The sequence below is a fragment of the Microtus oregoni genome, unplaced genomic scaffold (genome assembly GCF_018167655.1).
Source record: "Microtus oregoni isolate MIOR12 unplaced genomic scaffold, Mior012 000012F_ref0000307, whole genome shotgun sequence".
Classification (NCBI taxonomy): domain Eukaryota; kingdom Metazoa; phylum Chordata; class Mammalia; order Rodentia; family Cricetidae; genus Microtus; species Microtus oregoni.
This window is the reverse complement of record NW_024543071.1, coordinates 16,453,833-16,471,825: the sequence shown is the minus strand read 5'-3', so window position 1 is coordinate 16,471,825 and position 17,993 is coordinate 16,453,833. Positions and strand designations below refer to the sequence as shown.

Sequence of the window (17,993 nt, the reverse complement as noted above, 5' to 3'; positions counted from 1 at the left end):
TAAACAAAGACTTCAGAGTTCATCAACCTCCCACTGAAATTCACAGCTGCTGAACAAACTAATCCCCTCTCCCGGCCTTTCTTCCCTTCAATGGGCTCTTGGCTTCAAAGACACTTTGGGAAAGGACTTTGCTGGGGCTCACATTGCTTCATCAATAGAAGTTAGCACAAGTATTATCTGAAGAGCAAGTGGCTTTACAAACAAATACTGCCTAACAATCCCTCCCTCCCAAACACACACATCTAGCCTGCAGACGTGATGGGATCGACAACAGGATTAAGGCTGCTACCCCCTGGCTTCACACCCAGGCCCTTTGTGCAGCTGAGCTCAGCCCTGAAGTGGTGTGGGGGAAACCCTGCAGCTAACTGTCAGGCACAGATGGAGACAGACAGTCAGAAGAACAGACCGATAGACAGACAGACAGACAGACAGACACACACACACACACACACACACACACACACACACAGGGCAGTGTGCCTACAGACATTGTCAGGAAAGGCCTGCAGTACTAGTCCATGAGACTACAAGCTAAAAAAATTATTTTCTTGGGCTGGAGAGATGGCTGCTCTTCCACAGGACTTGGGTTCAATTCCCAGCACCCACTAGGTGACCTCTTCTGGTTTTTGTAGGCACCAAATACTAAACATAGTACACAGACATATATGCAAGTTAAACATTCATACACATAAATTTTTAAAAGTTCTTTTCCTCCACATTTTAGTTCTTATCTCTCCCCAGACCTCTCCCCTGCCTTCCCTAGTACAGGAAGCAAGACCTCTCCGTTTTAGAAAGGGAAACATCAGCAAAGGAGGACCTGGAGGAGACAAGGACTGGGAAAGGACTTTGGAAAGCAGATCCGTTTATTGTACTGTTCAAGAGGTCAGCATGAAGACGTGGCCAGAGAAAGCAGTTCGGAGACATAAGGCAGCGGAGGGGATGCCGGGCTGTGATTTCAGAACTGGGCTTAAAAATCAGACTGGATAATTTAAGGCCTTGGGCCAGGCTCAAGCCTAGGGTCAAGGGTCATTCTCTACAGCAGTGGTTCTCAACCTTCCTAATGCAGCACCATTAATGCAGCTCCTCAGTGTGATGCCTTCACCATAAAATTATTTTGCTGCTACTTCATAACTACTTTTGCTACTGTTATAAATTGTAATGTAAATATCTGTGTTTTCCCATGTTCTTAGGGATCCCTGTGAAAGAGTCACTCAATTCCCAAAGGGGTCGTGACCCACAGGTGAAAGCGGCTGCTCCACAGGGTTTTTCCTCACTGTCTCACTGCACCTCTTCCCCTCGCCACCCAACCCAGCCAGCTCTGAGGAATGCTAAGACATGGGAAGTTCCATTTTTTAAAGGGCCAGTTTCTTCTCTCGATTTTGCTCAACACCCACACCCAATCCTCATGTCCATGACTTGTTGAAAAAGTGAACATTAACCAGTTTTCTCCAGATCCCTGAGGCTGCAATAAATGTGAACCTTAAAATATAAAGACAGAGGCAGGGGGAAGTACAGCTAGAGAAAGAACCAAAAAAGAGCTATCAGATGAGTCACGGCAGAGACAGACTGAACTAATGACACGTTCCCCTCTCTGAAGCCATCCGAACAGAACATGCCCATGTGAGACCCTCTGGTGCAGGCCCTGCAGGACTGCCATTAGCAAAGTTAACACCTGACTCCACTCTACCTCCCAGGCTGAAAGGCCCAGAGAAAGCCCCAGGTGGGCAGGCAAAGGGTAAGAAACAGGCACTCAGCTGGTTGGAGCCAAGCCCTCAGCCTCACATACCTGGCAGCAAGGGAAGAGGACTGGGAGCTAAACACAGTCTGCTGAGAAACTCTCCCTTGCCGCCAGGAGCTCAAGAAGAGCAGAAATGGCCTCCTGGTAGGGAGGCTGCTGGCTCAGACCTGCAGCTTGTGTGCGATGGTGAGGACAGCCTTCAGGACAGGCATGAAGCTGGATACCTCGCTGAAGCTGCTGCAGCCCGCCACCTGCGCATGCATTGCCAGGCCCTGTTCAAAGTGGCCTGCATCCACACAACGGGCAACTTCATGGAGCCCAGCCAGGACGTGCGGTGAGAGCTGTGGAGGGATTGACCCTTAGATTAGATGAGTCCAGTCCAGCCCCGACCCTGACAGTTGGAAAGTATCAGAGGACTCAAGTCCCAGACCCACGTTCAGGAAGATGGCTCTGAGCCTCATGGAAGGGGCACTGGACCTCCTCTGGCTGTGGGTGGCAGTGGAGAGGCCCCAGGCAGAGGCAGTCAGTCAGGTACTTACTGTCCCCTCACAGAGTTTTTCATATAGACTTTCTAGACGTTGGGCTGCCTCCTCCAACTTCCTTTTTGTTTTCTGCAGGGAGAAAAAATGAACTCTGACCCTCCCCTAAGGCTTGCACCTGTATCGCACTATAAACACTCATCTCTGACCCTCCCCTGAGGCGCATACTGTACCGCACTATAAACACTCATCTCTGACCCTCCCCTGAGGCGCATACTGTACCGCACTATAAACACTCATCTCTGACCCTCCTCTAAGGCTCGCACTATAAACACTCGTCTCTGACCCTCCCCTGAGGCGCATACTGTACCGCACTGTAAACACCCAGGAGATACAACAGCTAGACGGCCGGCGCACAGTGCCATTTCCTTTATTTCACAGACGAAGCAGAGGCCCAAAGATGGCAAAAGACTTGCTCAGCTGACACAGCTAGTGAGTGAATGGCAGTCTTCTCTGCCAACTCCACCCATTTGCTAATACGCCATGCTATTGTAAATCCCCATGCTCTTTGGCCCTGCTATTGAGAAATGGGACTTAGGGCAGACTTGGAGCCCTCCCCTACTTCATTTGGACATCAAAGAAGTACAAGATACAATCCGTGTGTGGGGACAGTAAGGAAACTGACCTCCCTCTGTGGCACTGGGAGCCTTACTGAGCATGCGAGGAGGTGCAGTAGGAAGGTCAGACTCACCAGGTCCGTGGCAGACAGGGAACAGCGCTGAAGAAGCGCCTCAAAACTGTCCTTCAAGCACTGGTGTTCTGGGGGCATCTCCTTCCTTTCTGTCTTCCCAGGAGGCAGCTGCTGAGGCTGTTAATGAGGAAACCGTGGGGAAGAACTGGAGGCAAGTTGTCCTCTGTCCTCCCTAAGGCTTAGTCCCCTGTGACTGAAGGCCATGCTTCCCTTCAAGGCAGAGCTGAGAGCCACCTCTCGCCTTCTCTGCAGGAAGGACATCCTCAGGCTCAAAGGTTACTTCTACCTTGAACAAGGAATCCAGTTTCTAGGATCTCACTTTTCTTGCCCAAGTAGTGCTGGAAAGCATTTCAGCGGAGGGGACTCACCTGCAGGCTGCCTTCTCTAGGGGCTCCTGGAGGAGACCAGCTTACACTAGAGGCCTGTCGTGGCTGAGGGCCAAGGCTCCTGACTGGAGCTGTAATTGGTGCTGGAGGCACAACTGTCTCAGGCAACTAGCGAGATAAAGAGAAGCATATGAGGGAACCAGGAGATACTACAGCTCTGATTGAACAAGAGACAGCATGGTGAGTAGGGAACTGGGAAACAGAAAGATGTGTGTGGGAGGAGAAGAGGGAGCTGCTGAGAGGACAAACTCGGAGAAGAGTAAAAACAGGAAGGGTGGCCCTGAAATCCTAATGAACTAGAAAGTGGGTCACTGGGTAGGGAAAGATGCTGTGACCTTTTTCCTCTGGAGGTTTTCCCGGATGGCTGGAGCAACTTGCCAGGCATCCTGGGGTCCTAAAGAACAAAAATATGGGGGATCTTAGTGACATGGTTAAGGACCTTAGAAACGTTTATCTAAAAGCTGGAAAAGTTATTTCAGAGTTTGCCATACCTCCCTCTGTAAATCAGTCACACTCTAGAGGAAGAAAGACTCCCAAAGCAGGGGTAGGAACGGGAGGAGAGGATGCAATGACCCCCCCCCCCCCAAGAAGAAACTATGGAAAGACTGACCTGGACGAGGAAGCAAGATGCCAGTGCTCGGGAGGGTAGCGGAGCAGGAAGCCCCTGGCCCTCCAGGAGGATAAGCCATGGAGAACCTGACAGGACAGGCTGAGGGCAGGGAGCTCAGCGGGCTGGGACCTGGTGGTCCCATAGGAGGCGGAGGGAGAAGTCTAGCAGCCTCGGGCAGCAGGGGGGAGCCAGGCTGCATGGTGTCTGGGGATGCCATGTGCGGAAGGGGACAAGGAAGAGGCCACACTCCAGAGAATCCAGCAGGGTTTGCAGCTTGAACACTGGGTCCTCCTAATAGCTGTGGCTGTGATGAAGCTGAAGGAGGGTAGGAATGGATGGTTCATCATCAGACCAATTTCGGAAGAGACTCCCAGAATATCATGCAGGAACAGGCCAGCACCACAAAATAAAAGAGCAGGTGCGGTGGCTCAGCTGCAGTGACCCTGGGGCTGAGGCAAGGGCCTTTGAGACCAGTTTGAAACCAAGGAAGAATCCATCCCAAAATATGTTGTAAACCCACAACTGACAGTAACAAGGAACTGCTAGCACATGCAGAGAGAAATCTACAGTTCTCAAAGTGCTTTTAACTGTAGTCCTTATTCGACCCTCAAAATAATATTAGTGATTTGAGATGACTGATGTAACTACTTTGATATATTGACCAGAGAGAAAAACAGACACAACAACAGAGACACACACACACGGAGAGAGACAATATGAAAGGGATTCAGTAAAAGACACTACTAGGAATTCAGAGTTCAATCTCAAAGCAATTTCCTCAAATGAGAATTGTAAAAAGTTATTAAAAAGACAAAACAAGCTGGGTATACTCCTGTAATTCCAGCACTTGGGAGAAGCAGAAGGATCAGTTTGAGGTCATCCTTAGCTACACAGCAATTTTGAAGCTAGCCTGGGCTACATAAGATCCTGTTCCCAAACAAAACAATGTTCTCTCTAGGCACTGTGAGCATGGACTAAGGAGGCAGTCTGTCTGTCTTTCCGGAAACCTCCTTAGTCTGCCAGAAGAGAGCTTCGCTTACTCACAGGGCCTTATTCCAGGGCCAAAATGCAGAGGAACGGTTGCCTGGGGCTCAGGTACCCTGTAGTCACCTGTAGATGGTGACTGTGAACCCTGAGAAGGGCTGGGATGGGAGGATGTGAAGGGCATCACCAGTGATGGCTGAGCTGTGGCCCTGGGCCCTCCAGATGGGGCTGGGACCTGTGAAGAGAAGAAAGGGCCATGGAGCTGGTGCGGTATGGCCGTTACTTCCAGGCGCCCTCTCTGGAGCAACACCAGGGTCAAGCCTAAGTTCTTCCGGACAAAATGCCAGATTCTCAGTCCTCTACTTCCCACCTGTTATTCCTCTATTCAACTCCATCCCAAGACTACAACCCATTGAAGTTTTAGCAGTTCCTCAAAAAAGCTGTTGTTTCCTCTCTCTCTCTCTCTCTCTTTTTTTTTTTTGGTATGTTTGCACATCTGTCCCCTGTGCCTGAAACAGACTTAATGTGCCCACTCCCTTGTCTAAACAAATTAATCTTTAGTATCTAATCAAGGGCTGGTAAATAGCTTGATATACATGGCAGGGAAGGAGAGAACTGGTTCCCAGTTTGTCCTCTGACTCCTACACATGCATATGACATATATGCATCCCCACACGCGTACGTGTGTGTGCACACACACACATATACACAGAGGAAATTTCTTTTTCTTCTATATAGTCCCATAACACTCTGCCATACTGAATCATGACTATTTTGAATCTTACTGCATTTTTAATACATCTGTGGTGGTTTGAAAGAAAATGGTCCCCAAAGGGAATGGCGTTATTAGGAGGTGCGGCTTTGTTGGAGTAAGGTGGCCTTGTTGGAGGAAGTGTGTCACTGTGGGGGTGCTCTTTGAGGTCTCTTTTGTTCAAGCTACTCTCAGAGCAGTACACAGTTTACTTCCTGTTGCCTGTGGATTCAGATATAGAACTCTAAGCTCCTTCTCCAGTATCATTGTCTGCCTGCATGCTTCCATGTCCCAACATGATGATAATGGACTAAACCTCTGAAACTGTAAGCCACTTTAATTAAATGTTTTCCTTTATAAGAGTTTCTTTGGTCATGGTGTTTCTTCACAGCTATAGAAACCCTAACTAAGACAACCTCTATCTTTCCACTAGATGAACTACTTGAGGGCAAAGATTACAGTTTGTGTCTCATGTTCTAAGAACCTAGTATTTGTTCAATAAACAGTTACTAGAAAAGTAATTGAAATCTAGGAATTTTCAGCTGGTTTTGTTCACTAAAATATTCCAAGTGTCTATAACCATGCCTGGTACATAAACACTTCTGAACGGATGAATAAATGAATTAACAAATAAGTTCTTACCTGGTGACGAGGCTGGGATCCCATTCTGGATGATAACGTCTCTTTTGGATGGAGGGTAGTTCCTACAGCAACCCGGGGAAAAGGGAAAGTTGGAGCCTGTTGGCCCAGGACAGCAGAACCTTGGGCATGAAAAAGCCGGTCCCTCAGCTGCTGAACTGCGGGCTAAAGTTGTGATAAGGAAGCGCAGTTAGGAAACTAAAACAAGCACAATCTCACAAGCCTGGCCTCAGCCAACAAGCTTTGGATTACTCTCTCTATTCCTCAGTCCCTGCCTCACACTCGCATGCCTCCCTCCTGGCTATTCTCTGGTCCAGCTCAACTGTTTAACCACAGAACACCTTCTTTCACTTCCCCAGAGAAATTGCCTCTTCCCTGAGGTGCCACAGAGCTTAGTGTAATCTTTTGTTATAACTCTTTAAGTCACTGACCTGATCTCTCCCACCAGACTGCGAGCTGCCTAAGGAACCTTATTTCTCCAGGAGCTGCGGTGTTAGCACAGTGCCTAAAGCATGGATGTGCTCAGTGTTCAATGAAGGAATAATAAGATGTGGCCTTTATCATGGCCACTCTCACCTGGGTGCAGTCACTGGGTAGGAAGCTCATGGCAATGGCCAGGCTACCCTGGGCTGCCAGGAGATTGGCATACTGGGTGAGCCTGTAGGTTGTGGCAGGACCTGGGCTCACTTTGTCAGAACCCTGCAGTAGCTCCAAGCTCCTGATAAGGACCATCACCTTCTCCATCAGGTCCTACAGGGACAAGGATGAAGGTTATTAAAACATCTTCCAAGTACATCTTGCTCTGTCCAGGTGGCTCACCCAGGAAGATCATACCATGGAAAGTAGAGCACCTGGACACACCATGGTGTAGGCAGCAGACGATCACGTGTAAGCGACATGATAGGAAGGCCTCACTTCCTAGCCTGTTAAGACTGGGATTGATGGGCTGCATCCAGGTCTTGGATTCTTATGCCCCTCTATCTCTTCTTGCCACTTTTGGTCCCTTTTTGCTAGTGTGTCATCAACCAGACTCTGATTAACTAATTGTTTCCTGTGAGTCTCTGGTCTCCACACACGGCTATGATTTCACCTTCTCTGCTTGCCCACAGAGCACCTGATACCGTTCAGATCTATAGGATGTCTCACAGAAAGTATTAATCAAATATTCAATTGTCTTGTATGACGAACCCTTGGATGGGAAAGGCTTACGAAGGCTCACGCCCAAGCTCAGCATCCTGGGGGAATAAGGCGGTGAGTCCATCCTTGGAGAAGGCATCTGCCACGGAGGGCTCTGTCTTCCTAACACTCGGCTCCAGATGGCTCTCTTCTCTTATCTGCACATCCCTACCACTAGGGATATATCTCCCCGAAGAGCCTGGAGTGATCAGAGCCCTGCAGAGAAGAGGTACCTGCAGAGCCAGGGGGCAGGAGGCCTGCTGGACTTTTGCCCAGCTCTCTACCAGACGCTCCACACTTCCTGAGCACACGTAGCAGAGTCTGGCTTCAGAGGTGAGTGTCCTGCTTCCCTCCTGCTCCATTCGAGCTCCCAGCAAGTCTGTGGAGAGATGCAGACTCAGTTAACAGCACGGCTTCCCTGTGCTATTCTTTCTTCTCTTGACTGGAAACAAGTGTGCTTCTGTGAGCTGTGATGCGAGAGTCTAGAATGGCTTCCAGATGACTCAGGGGGACAGAGAGATGGCTCCGTGGTGAGGAGAACACATTGCTCTTCTACAGGGTGAGGCTTCAATTCCCAGAGCCCACACAGCAGCTCACAACTCCCTACAACTCCAGTTCCAGGGGATCTGTTTACTTCCATCCTCCATGGAGACCAGACGTACACATTCACTTATATACATGTAAGCAAAATATTCATACACATAAATAAAAATAAAAATGAAATATTTTAAAGAAAAGCTAACTCAGATTAACCTTGCTCTACAGAGAATGGCAAAGGACTTGCCACAGATGTGATAGCGGAATAGAGAACACCACAACACTCCAGGAAATGAGAGGCTACCATCCCTGTCTCCTGACTGAGCCCTGCCTCCAGGGTCCAGGCTGATGGACCCTTGCCTCCTCCTTCCATAAGTCTGTTGCCATGTGTGGGAATCACACATACCACAGAGCTCAGGGAATTTCTCTGGTCCTGAGTATGTCAGTAGGAAGGCCAGTGCTTCTTTCCAGTTCTTCAGGCTGCAGGCACATACCAGGTCTCTCCAGTTCTTCTTTATAACACAGGCCAGAAGCTGTACTGGGCAGAGAGAGAGACCCTCAGCCTTCCATCCAGCACAGTCAGTAGCTGTCACACGCAGGGATGTTCTAAGAAAGCCACTCATGTCAGAGCCCTCGGCAGGGCTGTTAGCGCAGGGAGGAAGACTCCAAACACCAGGCCCAGGCATGGGCCTCCACTTGTCCAGGCCCAAGCAATTCCATCCCTTCCTCTACTGCGTGATCGGCAGTACCGGAGAGATTTTGGTTCTCCTCTGGGCCAAGTACTGTTCTTGTGTCCACTTCAGCAGCTCTGCACCCCCAGCCTGAGCCAGGATGATGGCATCAGCAAAGTGTTCTTCCTTCATACACAGCTCTACCGCAGGCCGAAGCTCCCCGAGCAGCAGGGCCTGGCTCAGGAGTCCATCAGAGTCTGCACACAGAACCCCCACCCCCATTAGCCGGCCCTCACACCCTCACGTCTTGTCCCCCAGCCCGCATTACCTCCCCCTTCGGTTCCAACTTTTCAAAGAAGGCTGAGGATGTGTTTGGAGGCCTGTCTGCAAACTCTATCTCTAGTTCAGTCTGCCTGGCTCCACAAAACTCACACGTTTCATTTCTGGCAACAAAACAGTGTCCCAGGGTGTGCTAGTCCAACTGGAACTTTCTAAAATAGGGTCAGAACAGAGAGGGCCTCGTGTGCAGGATCCCAGGCACGATGTGTGCTCGCTTAGCATGGGGAAGGCTGCAGTCATTTTAACAAGAAAACTAGGGGCTGGAAAAAGACCACAGCAGAAGGTCATTCATAGGCAGCTCCCATCTAGACTCTGACTAGAGAATGTTCTAGTTGGTAAAAGAGCTACCTGTAGTTGAGGTTTTAGGTGGGAGGCAGGAGACAATAAGGGACTCCTAAAACCAAAAACTCTGGGCCCACCTGCTTCCCAGACCAGGGTACCTTCTGTTGTGGGGATCTCCCATGGAGTCATGTTCTGAGGAACCAGCTCATCAAAGAAGGCTGAGGATGCAGAGGCTTCCTCAGTGGTGTGTTTGGAGGCCTGCACACAGGAGGACAGATGTGACTGTAGGAACCGAAACCAGAAAACAGCACAGGCTCTCACCAAAGCTCTACTATCTGAGCCCTAGCGGATAAAACTAAAGAACAGACAAGGAGGTTTGGGAAGTACCCTGTGACTCTGTGTGCTCGTCTGACTCCAAGAGAGCAAAGACTTCTCCAGAAGCTTACCAAGAACAAGTGAAAGGCCAGCAAGGAACACGTCTGCTCTGCCACCTCAAGTCAGGCGGCCTGGCCTCCTACCGTACCTTGTGACAAAAGGTGTGGGGTCCGTCACTTTTGAGGTCAACTGCCTCAAGCTGAGAAGGGCTTCCCTCCGACTTCAAGTCTCTATTCAAGCACGCGTCCACCTGCGAGGAGAGCCTGTTGAATGCCAACCCTTTCTGGGTAGGCTCCCACAGGTCTCTGCCCCTCACCCAACCACACCCACTACACTCTCCAAGATTCTTCGCCAACTTTTCTGGAGAAAAGGCTATTTCAAGGAAGTAAAATACACATCTGTGGTGAATTGTGGCCAGGTGACTGGGACAGCCCGCCAGCGGGGTTATCTGCTCTCTATGCCGTGCTTCAGACGTGAAAGGCTTACCTTCTTCTGAAGCTCATCTTTGCTGAACCCTAATAGCCTGAGGAACTGCAGCCTAGAGTCATGCTCTGAGGTCACCTAAGGACCGAAAAATACAGAAACACTTTCTTTAAATGAGTGTGGATGACCCTCTCCCTATGCCACAATGGACAGCTATACGAGTGTACCCTCAAATACGTGCCACCAAACGTACCCTCACAACAGTGATGTCCCCTTACCATTCTTCCTCACATCTGGTTGCTGGGTTGTGAACAGAATTATCACAACACTTTGCCACGTCTACATGAGAATTGTGCCTTCAGTTGACTCTCTAACCCAATTACCCTGGTAATCTGATGGAGGCTGTCTGGAGGAACTACTGCTTGTGATTGATTGGTTATTGCATCTGGCCTGGAACTATGCAACCCATAAACAACTGACATGGACACCATATCAGGATTTTTGCCTTCACAGACTCTGGTTACTGGACATATCCCTCTGCGGACTCTGAAACTGACCTTTGGCCTTCCTGCCTGAGCATTTCTAAGTGAGGGCACCTTAGACATCTGCTTATGTCCAGCTGGGTCATCTTGCAGCTGGTCTGTGTGGGGAGCGACAGGCAACTTTGAATTGCTGCATGAACTACTGAAAAGACTGTGGAGGGTGCCACTGGCACTGCCCTGGGATAAGCTACGCTCTGGTCTCCAAACCCTCCGAGGAGACTGATAGATACCACGTGTAACTACAGTGGTCTTGGGAATCTAAACACAGAGTTGAGAAGACACTGGCAGATGCACACATAGGTACAATGCATAAAGTCAGCATCCCACTCAGAATCCCAGACACCAAGGGCCAAGAAGCTGGGTGAGCTGACCTCCATTCTTGGTATCTTCCACAAAGAATAATAGATTCTGAATATAATCTGACAATCTCTTGACTTCCCCTCCTTCCATGCTATAGTGATATTTTATTTATGTTTTATAAATAAAGCTTGCCTGAAGACCAGAAGGTAAAACTAAGCCACTAGAGGCCAGGCAGTGGTGTCATATACCTTTAATCCTAGGATTTGAGAGACCCAGGCAGATGGATCTCTGTGAGTTCAAGGCCACCCTGGGCTATACAAGATCAATGCAGAAACAGATCCAGGTGGTGGTGGCTCACACCTTTAATCCCAGCATTAGAGAGGAATATAAACCAGGATGAGACAGGAACGCTCATCTGAGGATCACTTAGAGGTAAGAGCTCTCTACTGGCTTGGTTGCTTTGCTTTTTTGATCTTCACATTGATATCTGTCTCTGGGTTTTATTTATTCTCGCTACACCATGCTTTTCTTTGGAAATGGCCCTCCACACCCAACTTCAGAAACCATCACGATGGACAGTTTGGATATCTTAGTTTACATTTATTCACTTATTTTGTGTGGGTGTGTGTATAGGCATGTGTGTCTGAGTGTATGCACATGTGCTTTTGTATGTGTTCAGGTGTATGTGTGTGTGTGAGAGAGAGAGAGAGGAGAGAGGGTTGTAGTACCAAGCCTCACGCACGAGACCAGCACTCTGCCACAGCTAGTTCTCGCATCTGCTGGCAAGCACAAACTCCTCCATGTTATAACTTGACAGAGCAAAGACTAGAACTACATCCCTGGGGCTAAAGTAGAGTGGACCAATAGGGACCTGCCCTGGGTTACATCAAACAAACCCCAAACTCCTTATGTCCATGTATCCCTCCAGTGAATCTTCCCTTTGGCATGATGATACTATGAAAGCATTTGCCTTGGGTGGTAAAATATCCAGGACACCAACAATAGCAGTAACCCCTGCCCTCTGCCATCTTTTCAAGTGGCCTTTGAGTCTCCAGAAAAAAATAAAGGTAAAGGATAAAGACCCTGTGTCCAGAAAACATAAAAAAAATCAAGTCAGGGGACGGGCTTCTTGAACGTGTCAGTCTTGAATGGGATGCTGGCTACATCTCCTGGAGTGACAAGGCTAGAGTTCTGGGACTTTAGGGAGAGCAGGCAGCCTTCAGCCTCTCACCTTCAGGAACTGCCAGAGCATCTTCTCACAGGGCGGGGAAGCTTGCTGGATCTTGCTCTGACAATAACTAAGGAGATTCCCGGATCCCAAGGCCTCCTGCAGCACAGCTGACCGAGTCAGGAATTCTGATTCTGTGATGACTTGACTGATGTAGACAGGGCGGGGACAAGGCTGTGGCATCTGCTGGACAGGGTTGTTGGGAAGGCCAAAGGTAATCAGCTTTCCCCCAAACTGGTGAGGAAATGTAAAAAAGGAAAAGGTTACAATTTCAAGCCAATAGCTAACACCCACTTAAGATTTCAGAGAAGGCCAGCTGTTGGGCAAGCCTTGGATTCAGAGAGGAAAGCTAGCTGCTGGGCAAGCCTTGGATTCAGAGAGAGAAGGCTAGCTGTTGGGCAAGCCTTGGATTCAGAGAGAGAAGGCTAGCTGTTGGGCAAGCCTTGGATAGTGTAGTGGTTTGAATGAGAATAGCCCCCATTAGCTCAGATATTTGAATGCTTGTACATCAAGGAGTGGGAAGGATTGGAAGGGATGGCCTTGTTGGAGTAGGTGTGACCTTGTTGGAGGAAGTGTGTCACTGAGGGTGGGTTTTGAGGTTTCAAGGGCCTAAGCCAGGCCCAGTAGCTTTCTCTCTTCCTGCTGCCTACAGATCCAGGTGTAGATCTCTCAGATACTATGTCTGCCTGCATCCTGCCATGCTCCTCAACCTGCCGTGCTCCTCCACCTTGATAATAATGGACTAACCCTCTGAAACTGTAAGCAAACTTCAATTAAAATGCTTTTTTTTAAAAAAAAATAAGAGTTGGCTTGATCATAGGTTTGTTCACAATAACAAAACAGCGACCAAGACAGATGGAAAACTAACAGAAAATTGCTAGGATGGAACAGGACCAGGAATTGAGTGCCAAATGGGTCCTCATTATAATCACAATTATTATAATAGCAATCTTACTATCACAAGCTTAAAATGTCACCACATGGTACTCTCTCCCACTTCCCACGACCATTTCTCAGGCACCTAGCACAAACAAGGCGGTACCATCACAGGCTATATATACCTTTATATACCACCACCACCAAGCTTATTGTTCAGTATCTCCGATGCAGACACTCTCTTTCCCACACCCTTTGTTAGCACATCTACATTACCAGAAGTGCTTGCCAGCCTTTGTCTTTTCCCACTCTTCCAATCCAAAGCTTAGAGCCTGTCCTATTGCTCACACAACCCTGTTGCTACCCCTAGGCTGTCTGTTTGGGGAACACTTGCACTCCTCTGGCATGCACAAAAAAAACCCAAAAAGTTAGGAACAAACATGTCTATCCCAGCATCTTTCTTCTTGATCATTTATGTGACTGCTCCACATTCCCGAAATGACTGGTTCATCCCCGCTTCTGTGCCTTTACCTTACACCACCACTCCACTTGAGGTATCCAGTCAGTCAAACCTGACACTTTTTATTAAGCAGATGGCACAAAATCAAAGGTTTAGCAATACTTTCTCCAACCATTCTCAATCTTGGCCACACAGTACAGCTTCTGGAAAGTTCTCTAGTCACCAGGCCACATCCCAGACAATGACGCCATTATTTCCCTTCCTACACCCACTCGCTTAGTGACTTTTATAGTTATAATTATATCACTTACAGAACAAACTTTAGAGCACAACTTAGTGCTCAACAAAGCCATTTAAATGATTATACTTGGCACAGTATTTGACAGTGTTACAGCATGCTGGGCAGGCACCACTACTTCTGTCTTACAAATAAAATCCTGAAGTCCTGAGGGATTAAATGACTTCTTCAGAGTCGTCTAACTAATTGGCCTTAGAGCTATGACAAGAGCTCTTCACCTCACTGTCCCTGCCCTTTCTGTTAGTGGTGGTGGTGGGAGGCATTTAAACCCAGGGCCATGGGCATGCTAAGCAAGCACTCTCCCAATGAGTAGATCCCCATGCCTACTCTTCTTTTATAAAGACATTCCTAAGTCACACCTTTATATTAAAACTGCTGACTCTAAACATGAACGTCTCCTCCTATACATCTTTTTTCAAATCAAACCTACTATCTAAAGTAGTGTGTTGGGTGCTTCAGGGCCTCCTTGCTACTCAAACTGCTAGTCCTCAAACTATAAACAAACATACCATCTGGGAACTTTCTGGAAAACTGGAAATCTTGAGCCCTATATCAGATCCACTGAACCAGAACTTGAGTTTTAGTAAGATCCTCAAGTGACCTTTATTCACACTAGAGGGCTCTCCTCTGGGGATAAGAAAATCAACAAGGCACTTCCTAGCCTTGCAGAATCTATTACTTAGCAGGGTCTCCATATGTTTTATATTATATTATACAGAATATAGAATTACAGGAATATGAATCTCTATAGAATGGAGGCTGTTAACTAAGAACAAGTATCATGGAGGATGTGGTATTTAAGTAGGAGGTCCTCAAAGTCCACTATGGCATTCAGTGGGCACAGGAGAGAAGGTGAAGGATCAGACACACGAGAGATGAGGAGTTGTTCATAGGGCAGAAATGAGTCATATGTAACTGAAACACAAGGAACTCATGGGAATGAGAGAGGAAAAGAAACTGGGAAGGTCAATGGAGCCCCATGGTTGCATAGCCTTAAGCCTATAAGGCGGGGGGGGGGGCTCAAAACTTTTAAGTACAGGAATGACAGGATAAAATCTACCTTTTTTTTTTTCTTTCCTTCCTTGCATCCCTTGCCACAAGTCCAGATATTTAAGAGTTATGGAAATCTCAGGTAGAATCTCGGGCTGAAATAAGCAGAGTGTCTAAAGCAGCAGATTTTTTTTTTTTTTGATTTTTCGAGACAGGGTTTCTCCGTAGCTTTTGGTTCCTGTCCTGGAACTAGCTCTTGTAGACCAGGCTGGCCTCAAAAAAGATAGGATTGGCAGGTCAATCAGGTTGCAGAATGATGACATTCAAAGGAGAAGCTAGATTAACCCTCTGCTTGAGAGGTGGAGTGAGACAGACACCGAGAACAAATCTCCTGAAGTTAGCTCCTTGATGAGCACCGGAGAGGTACTGCACACACACAACACACATGAGCAACACTTACAGCAAATGAAACGCCGGCTGGCCTCCTCATCCACTTGGGAGGCTTCTTCAAGGGAGGCATTAACGAGGCTTGGGCCACTGGCTCAGGCACCTGCAGCACTGGGAGAGGCTGGCCTTTGCTAAAAGAGGAGGAAATCTAGAGGGAAAGAACACTTGTGTCACCAACCTAAGAGTTTCTCAAGGAGGGACTCTACCTCCAACCTCAGTTTGGGATGAACCCCTGTGGTGCCAGTTTGCTCAGGAAATGAAGACTGCTATAGTCTAGGAGACGGGGATTAGAGTGGAAGCCAATGGGGGACTCAGATGTGTGAGCCTCTTGGAAAGCTATATTTAAAGTCAGCACTGGACTGTGACATAAAGCAGGTGTACAGCATAGAAGGAGTTATACCAGCCCATACTATGAGATAAGAGATCCAAAATAGCGGTTCAGAATGAATAACAAGCGTTAAGCCAATGACTTTCTTTATATTGTAGCAAAAACTGACTTCCTCCCAAGAAGTCGAATATTAATGCAAGCTATAGCCCTCTAAAACCCACAGCCTGGTCTCCCTCTCTTCAATAGCTCCCATTTCTTCCCAAGCTATGTGTCCTCTTATCCCTAAAACACAGACAGTGCCTCCCTCCAGCACTCTCTACAAAGCCCTTCAAACCTTGTCGGCCTGCCTCATTTGCTGGACCTCCCAGCTCCTACCCATCACAGAGTACAAACTGATCCAGCCATCGAAGGAGACAGCAGAGAACACAGGAGGGTTCTGAGGGCACCACTGAACATCAAAGCACCAGCTGTTCTGTGTGGGTAGCTTGTACACCACCTGCCGTGAGAGCACAGCCATTAGCAGAAGTCCAGGAAACGCATAGCTGGGGTCCCTCTACTGCCACATCTCCATCACAGCGTGTCCATAGAAGGACCAGCCTACCTCACTGCTTGCCAGGTTCCAACAAAAGATCTGGTTGTCTTTGGCACTGCTAAGCAGCAGTTCAGCATCAGCCTGGCTCCATGACATCGACAAGATCCCCCTAAAAATGAAAACCAGCTCAGTAGGTTCCTTATACACCGTAGATAATGCTCAGATCTCCAAAACAGATGAACTATTAATTTTTAAAAGATGAAAACAGAACTGTGAAAAGTGAGTATCTGCCAGATGTAGGCATGAGGACTTGAGATTAATCCCTAGCACCCATGTAACCAAGCTTGACAAGGTAATATATATAATCCCAGCACTGGGCAGGCAGAATCACAAGGATCCCTGGGGTTCACTGACCATCTGACATTTCCCAGTTGGAGAGCCTAGACTCAGTGAGAGACCCCGTCTCAAAAAAACAAGTAGACATCTACTAAGGAACAACTGAGGTTGACCTCATGCAAGCATGTATGAACGCAAGCTGCAAAGGAACTCCTCTTAGAGAGAAAGCTAGTATTGGCTGTGCTCTCTGCAAAAAGGCTTTGAAGACATGGAAGACATTAATAACTAAGATGAGGCCCAACTGTGTGCATGGGTTGGAGATGTACTTGATATGGGATTCCCCTCTGCATGCTGTGAAGACCATTGGATAATAAAGAAATTGTCATGGGCCTACACAGGGAATAGAGCTAGGTGGGGAAAACTAAACTGAATGCTGGGAGAAAGGAGGGCCGAGTGAGAGAGAAGCCATGTAGCCTCTGCTGGAGCCAGACAGAACTTTAGCTGGTAAGCCACAGCCATGTGGTGATTCACAGATTACTAGAAATGGGTTAAATTAAGATGTAAGAGTTAGCCAAAAAGAAGTTAGAGCTATCGGGCCAAACAGTGTTTTAAATAATATAGTTTCTGTGTGGTTATTTTGGTTCTGGGTGGCCAGGACAAACAAGTGGCCTCCTCCTACGTCTACCTGCTGTGGCTTTCCAGCACCGTCAGGGGTGAGGAAGCAAAGCGCAGGTCCCACAGCTGGATCACTGGAAGCCGGTCATCTTCTGAACACAGCACTAACTGGGTGGCTATGTCTGGGTGCCAAGCCAGGCCTGAGCAGTTCATCTGTGGACAAAGTAGACCTTGATGTCTGATATAACCTAACCTCTCAGACTATGAACCCGTTCTGCCCAGTAGCAATGAGACTACTCCAAGGGTACCTTGGTCTCTTCTATCTGGCTGGAAACAACCAAGCCATCAGAGTATAAGTAACAACATGATCAAGTAAGGCATGCTATGAGACTCCAGGTCATCTTGTTAGCTTCCCAAGCAGTCACTCTAATAGAAACTCTGCTTTGGGGCTGAATCCACACTCCCAACACTTGAAAATGGATCCCTGGCCTGGGCAAGAGCAGCTCCAACTGTCTGGCACAGAGAGGAGCCAGGGTCCAGGCCTGTGTTCTGACCACTGCTCACCCTGATGCTGTGGTCACTGACTTTGATGATGGGCTCATTCTTCCTGAGATCCCACACAACTGCCTTGCCACTGGGGTGAGCAGAAGACAAAATGTGCTGGACTTGGCGGTTCCATGACAGTGCTTTGATGTCTTCTGGGGGGCTCTGAGACAAGATAGTGAAGATGACAACCTGTCATAACCCGATTAAGTGACAACTACTGTTCTGTTCCTCTCAACACAAAGCCCAAGGGAGACAAGAGGTTCCTCCCACTAAGACAGCCTCAGGAGCTGAGGGTACATTTTCCCAGAAAGATGCTTTAAGATATTGGTACAGTACTCTTTTTCCATTCTGTAG

At 48.1% G+C, this 17,993-nt stretch overlaps 1 protein-coding gene across 2 annotated transcripts in view; it reads right to left on the bottom strand.

Annotated features, from left to right (window-relative positions):
- Positions 1–848: 848 nt before the first annotated feature.
- Sec31b (SEC31 homolog B, COPII coat complex component) overlaps positions 849–17,993 on the bottom strand; it is a 34,140-nt gene continuing 16,995 nt past the window's right edge. Inside the window, exons 6-26 of one of the 2 annotated variants that reach the window (XM_041661975.1) lie at positions 17,658–17,801; positions 17,164–17,306; positions 16,212–16,311; positions 15,945–16,106; positions 15,296–15,430; positions 12,215–12,445; positions 10,205–10,279; positions 9,867–9,968; positions 9,502–9,601; positions 8,801–8,979; positions 8,458–8,584; positions 7,748–7,893; positions 6,915–7,088; positions 6,342–6,503; positions 5,009–5,183; positions 3,965–4,279; positions 3,690–3,748; positions 3,337–3,462; positions 2,969–3,085; positions 2,278–2,349; positions 849–2,079 (exon numbers count right to left, since the gene is read on the bottom strand). In XM_041661975.1, coding sequence (XP_041517909.1) covers positions 1,900–2,079; positions 2,278–2,349; positions 2,969–3,085; positions 3,337–3,462; positions 3,690–3,748; positions 3,965–4,279; positions 5,009–5,183; positions 6,342–6,503; positions 6,915–7,088; positions 7,748–7,893; positions 8,458–8,584; positions 8,801–8,979; positions 9,502–9,601; positions 9,867–9,968; positions 10,205–10,279; positions 12,215–12,445; positions 15,296–15,430; positions 15,945–16,106; positions 16,212–16,311; positions 17,164–17,306; positions 17,658–17,801 — 3,024 coding nt within the window. In that variant the 3' untranslated portion in view covers positions 849–1,899. The remainder of the gene's footprint in view (positions 2,080–2,277; positions 2,350–2,968; positions 3,086–3,336; positions 3,463–3,689; positions 3,749–3,964; positions 4,280–5,008; positions 5,184–6,341; positions 6,504–6,914; positions 7,089–7,747; positions 7,894–8,457; positions 8,585–8,800; positions 8,980–9,501; positions 9,602–9,866; positions 9,969–10,204; positions 10,280–12,214; positions 12,446–15,295; positions 15,431–15,944; positions 16,107–16,211; positions 16,312–17,163; positions 17,307–17,657; positions 17,802–17,993) is intronic. The other variant, XM_041661976.1, reaches the window with a different exon arrangement.